The following is a 6,104-nucleotide window of genomic DNA, read 5'->3' as shown; positions in this document are numbered from 1 at the left end:
CGACCCTGTTTACCTTAGCCATATCGACCTACAGTATTTCATGTGTGGGCGTAAGCCCTGTCAACCTTCAGTGGTCAACCTAATGTATGTCAACCTTCATAGTGTCGGCCCTATGACCCATACCAATAATATTTCTTGACATTTTCACTCAGGTATTCTGTGAAAAAAAAAAACATATTATTTTTTGTCAGTGGTTCCCAAACTTTTTTGAATCACGGCTTTTTAGAGTACCAGAAATGTTTGCGTTGCACCCCTAGGCTAAACGTTTCGTAGTGGGTGATTTAGAAAAAAAGGTACTTGTGTACTAGCACGGCGCCCATCGCATGGCAGACCATATCGCATGCGATGGTATGCGATGCGACGCGATATCGGCCGATGTTGTACAATGGCATACAATTTTATAATTGTATGCCATTGTATATGGCATACAATGCCATACAATGCGTTGCGATTATAAATTGTATAAGCACCCAAATGCCTGCTTACAATGCGCTCGGCACGCTTCGGGCTCGGTGGCTCGCTGCGCTCGCCACACTTTCCATTCTCAACTCCACACCGACGTGGATAGTGGGGGTATGAAAAGGTCGTAGGACGCGTACCGCCGCCCCTCACAGGCTCGCTGCGCTCGCCATGCTTCGGGTTCATGTTTATAGTGGCGGGTGGCGTGGGGGTGCATTTAACCATTGTAAGCACCCATTAGGGTGCTTAAAAGCACCCATTAGGGTGCTTATACAATTAAATATCGAATATGACTTAAAATTGCATTGCATCGCATGCCATCGGGTGTATGGCATGCGATGCGATTCGATTAAAAAATTGGGCGACTAATTATCTGGGCGCCGTGCTAGCACACAAGTACCGAAAAAAATATTAAATGAAGCAAATTGTGTTTATATGTCATCCATAAAATCAGATATGTGGTGAGGGACTGGATTCATTTCCGTTTGTCCACATGTTTTATGATTGGAAGCCACAAGCATTGGTTTTGCCTATTATATTATCTACAAATAATTTGAACTGTGCCTGAACCACCAACCCAGGGCACCCCTGTAAGTGTTTAAAGACACCCTAGTTGTAGGTGTCATCAGGGCCGGTGCTAGGTTCCTCAGCGCCCTAGGCAAACTTTCTGTCTACTCCCCCCCCCCACCAACACCCACTTTGAGGTGTGTATATATATATATATATATATATATATATATATATATATATATATGTATACACACACATATACATATATATATATATATGTGGGGGTGTGTGTGTGTTGCGGGTAACATCCTGGCAGTCAGGATGCCAGCAGTCCGTATACTGACATTGGCATCCCGATTGCTTTCACAACACAAGAGGCAGGACCGCAAATAGATCAGAAATATTGACAGTCATGGTAGAGAGGGTGGTTATGTTTAGGCACTACTGGGAGAATTTAGGGTTCCTACGGGGAAGAGAGGGTTTGGGTCAGGCTGCGGGGGTTAGGATTAGACACTTACAAAGGGTGGTAGGGTTAGGCTGCTGCAAGGGGGGACACCCTTCCCGGGCACCTCCAGCATCCATACAGTGGCAGCAGTAACACAGGGTGAGAGAGGGGAGAGTTGTCTGCCCCTGGGCTCACCAGGCAGGAGCATGGACAGGGCGTAGTGGCAACCAGGGAAGGAGTAGAGGCAGCTAGCAGCACCCAGATCCCACACTCATCTGAGATGAGGGGGAGGGGGGGGCACCTTGCAGGAGGAGCACTGTGGGCAGCTGGGCAGGGTAGCTGGGTGGCAGCGTACCATCTTCCCCCCGGAACACTAGGGGGGTAGAGCCCCTGCACCTCATGCCTCCTGTTCCTCCCTGGGAGCAGCTATATTGCTTACTTTTGTTTTTGTGGCTAAACTGTTCCTGTGCCCTGCAGATAATGCTTAGGCGAGGGCATCCATGTTGCTCCACAGGGGGTGTCGGGGGATGCGGTAAGGACAGCCGCTTGCTCTATGGGGGGGGGGGGAGGAATTGTCATTCGCCTCGATCCACCTGCTCCCTTTTGCTGCCCTCCAGTGGCCGGCGCCCTAGGCAAATGCCTAAAGCTGCCTAGTGGTGGCGCCGGCCCTGGGTGTCATGGTGCACAGTTTAGGAACCACTGCTATACATCTAGGTGCTTATGTAATAGCTTGCACAATGCAGGCTATAGAAAGATTCTAGTGTGCCTGTCCTATTTTGAAAGTGGTAGTTATATAAAAGACAACACCAACCTGAATTGTACTGAGTTGCTTCATTGCTGTACATCTTAAAATAACATTAACTTCTAATTTCTAACATATGACGAGTATTTTTCACAAAGGAAGTTAAAATTTCTTCATATACCCTTTAGCAAGGAATAAGAATAATCATTTGGGGCATCAACATATACTGTAACAGCAATATTAGTAAGCACAAGTCTGGGAGAATCCATCAGGACCTAGCACAATGACTTCCTCAGTAGTAGTTGTAGTTGTTGTGGTAGAAGATGACATGTGCTTGGTACAGGGGTCTCCAGCACTGGCAGATGTCTTTGTGACTGTGTTAATCTTTGCTGGTTTACTGCAATAGGCTCCAGGATTAAATTCTTCTGTGTGGTTCATTTTGAACTCCGTTTTTGTAATCACGGTATTTGTTTGGTTGTTAAATGATTGAGGTTCTTCTCCAGCAACATGAATGAGGAGTAAAGTAGGGGTTATGGAGTTTGTGATTTTAATGTTAATTTCACTAGCACTGATGGTCTTAACCTCAACATTAATAGTGGTGGTTTCATTTATTTCTAGGCTTCTTACCTCTGTGTTATTTACTAATTGTGTTAAAATATGAACACTTAAAACACACTTGGTAAGCACTGTTGTGACAGTTATGTTCTCTTCAGGATATATTTCTGTTGTTGACATTACGATTGGTAGTGTAGTAAATGGTGCTTTTGTGGTGTCAGAGGAAGTGGTTGTAATGTCTGTGGGATTTGGTGTTGTTATGAAAGTAGTGCTAGTGGCGGTTGTTGGCGCAGCAGTTGTTGTTGGTGCAGTGGTGGTAGTGATTGGAGTAGTTGGAGTGGTTGTAGTTGGAGTAGTTGTGGTTGGAGTTGTGGTGGTTAGAGTGGTGGTGGTAGTGATTGGAGTAGTTGGAGTGGGAGTGGTTGGGGTGGTAGTGGTTGGGGTGGTTGTGGTTGGAGTGGTAGTGGTTGGGGTGGTAGTGGTTGGGGTGGTAGTGGTTGGGGTGGTTGTGGTTGGAGTGGTAGTGGTTGGAGTGGTAGTGGTTGGGGTGGTGGTGGTTGGGGTGGTGGTGGTTGGAGTGGTGGTGGTTGGGGTAGTGGTTGTTGGTGTGTTTGTAGTGGTGATTGGAGTGGTGGTGGTGGTTGGGGTGGTTGTGGTTGGAGTGGTAGTGGTTGGAGTGGTAGTGGTTGGGGTGGTAGTGGTTGGGGTGGCGGTGGTTGGGGTGGTAGTGGTTGGGGTGGTTGTGGTTGGAGTGGTAGTGGTTAGGGTGGTTGTGGTTGGAGTGGTAGTGGTTGGAGTGGTAGTGGTTGGGGTGGTGGTGGTTGGGGTGGTGGTGGTTGGGGTGGTGGTGGTTGGAGTGGTGGTGGTTGGGGTAGTGGTTGTTGGTGTGTTTGTAGTGGTGGTTGGAGTGGTGGTGGTGGTTGGAGTGGTGGTGGTTGGAGTGGTGGTGGTTGGAGTGGTGGTCGGAGTGGTAGTGGTTGGCGTAGTGGTTGGCGTAGTGGTAGTTGGAGTGGTAGTAGTTGTAGTCGGAGTGGTAGTAGTTGGTGTAGTGGTGGTAGGAGTCGTGGTAGTGGTTGGCGTAGTGGTAGTTGGAGTGGTAGTAGTCGTAGTCGGAGTGGTAGTGGTTGGTGTAGTGGTAGTTGGAGTGGTAGTAGTTGTGGTTGGAGTGGTAGTGGTGGTAGTGGTGGTTGAAGTGGTAGTGGTTGGTGTAGTGGTAGTAGTTGTGGTTGGAGTGGTAGTGGTGGTAGTGGTGGTTGGAGTGGTAGTGGTTGGTGTAGTGGTAGTAGTTGTGGTTGGAGTGGTGGTTGGAGTGGTGGTAGTGGTTGTGGTTGGAGTGGTGGTGGTGGTAGTTGTAGTCGTCGTCGTTGTGGGAGTTGTAAATATGGGTGATATTTCTGCAAGAACAGAAAACATAATGTAAATAAAGACATTTCCACCATATGCACTGTAATCATACTAAAAATAGTGTTCATGCCATTGCTCTAGGATCTTTGCATGCACAAAAACAAAATCACTGGGAAGATGACACCAGTGCCATTTGCCTGGACATCTGCGCATGCACAGTAGACTCTAGCTCAGTGTCAGTGCCTAATCAGTGCACGCACTGATGAGAAAGGAGGGAGAACACACAGAGACTGCACACTCTACTATTGCATTGCCTCTGACCTTTAGCTAGCAAAACTTGACTTTGGGCATATTGTAATTAATAGGTTACAATTACTTCCTGTCAGTAAAACATAATTTGATATATAGATAGAAGATAGATTGAGATTTTATATATATATATATATATATATATATATATATATATATATATATATATATATATATATATATATATATATATATATATATATATATATATATAGCTATACAGATAAATATAATGGGATGCAGTTATAATCCTGGCGATTGAGAAGCCGGCTGGCTGAAATCATAAGCTAGAATCCCGACTGCCATCAGAACACTTTCACAGGAGCTTTAAAATGGATGCTGGCACTTGAATCCTGACAGCAGGCTTCTTAAATGTATGTATGACATGGTTGGTTAGGTTAGGTTTAGATACTAGGTTAGGTTAGGTTAGGTCACTGTGGTGGATTCCTGCTGTATGCACACTGCTCCAGATAACATTATTGTGTGGGTATCATCCAGCAAAACCTCACACCAAAATGTAACAAAGAATCTTTGTTTGGTGTTTCGAGTTTTTGGGACTGTTCCGGACTATTTTGAAATATTCATCTCTCAATACCCTTATATAGGATGCACATAGTTATTATCGGTTGCATTCTTGCCCCTCATGAAGTCATGACCATGACGAAACGTGTTTGGCTCTTTACTTCGACCGAACGTACCAACTAACCAGAGTTGTACATGCTTCTGTGATTGTTCACCACTTGTATATTTGTGATTCCCCAGTATGGGGTTTTTATGCGTTTGTACATTTTATTAAATATCAATTGTCAATTTAAAATTGGTTTATTATTTTGAGCGCCCTCTGAAATCCCTTTTTTCTCTATCTATCTATCTATTTATCTATCTATCTATCTATCTATCTATCTATCTATCTATCTATCTATCTAATAATTGATGAACAGACACAAGTAGTATAGATCAACATTTCGGGCTAACTGCCCTTTATCAAGACATGTCTTACTGTATTTCTGATAGTATTGGCTTAAGATGAGTACACATTAGACAGTATAGGGGAAATTTACTAAAATAAGAATGGTTATGAATGCCCGTATTAGTAGACATAAAACGTCCGTAAATTTGTATTTTATTGAATTTACAAAGGTCGAGAATACGTATGCAAATGCCATCCAAAGGACACAAATGGAATTCACCATTCATTCGAATGAGGATTCCAAATTTACTACCAAGCCGTTTGGAAAATACAGCCGGTATTGGTACTTATGTATTATCTGGTCTCCCATGTTAAATGAACCCCATTTTTTCATATCCCTACTATCCAAATACGCATGGAGTTGATTTTATATAGTGTGGCGAGCGCAGCGAGCCACCGTGCCCGAAGCGTGGCGAGCGCAGCGAGCCCCGCGAGGGGACACGGTCTCATAAGAAAAACGGGAGCCCAGATATTACATAAGTACCCCGGTATTTGACCTGAAAATATGCCTGGAAAATACTCCTAATTTTCCAGGCGAATTTTGATGAAGCCTGCGCGGATCAGTCAAATCTGTGCAGGCTTTTGTGTGTGAAAAAAAAATAAATAAATAAAAAAGGGCCTTTGGTCCCCCTAAAGCCAAAGCATAAACCCCTAACTGGTCAGCCCAGGCAGGGATCCTGGGGGAGTGGGGACGTGGGGACATCCCCAATAAAGAGGTCCCCCCTTTAAGGCTACTCCCTGCCAGGTTGAATCCTGGTACTATCCGCGAT

At 44.9% G+C, this 6,104-nt stretch overlaps 1 protein-coding gene across 1 annotated transcript in view; it reads right to left on the bottom strand.

Annotated features, from left to right (window-relative positions):
- Positions 1 to 2,396: 2,396 nt before the first annotated feature.
- Positions 2,397 to 6,104, bottom strand: part of LOC146058464 (uncharacterized) — a 408,664-nt gene continuing 404,956 nt past the window's right edge. Inside the window, exon 6 of the mRNA XM_083170752.1 lies at positions 2,397 to 4,006. Within this exon, the coding sequence (XP_083026878.1) occupies positions 2,397 to 4,006 (1,610 nt within the window). The remainder of the gene's footprint in view (positions 4,007 to 6,104) is intronic.

Source organism: Crinia signifera, chromosome 2, assembly GCF_055691185.1.
Source record: "Crinia signifera chromosome 2, ASM5569118v1, whole genome shotgun sequence".
Lineage (NCBI taxonomy): Eukaryota > Metazoa > Chordata > Amphibia > Anura > Myobatrachidae > Crinia > Crinia signifera.
This window is presented reverse-complemented; position numbering and strand designations above follow the sequence as displayed.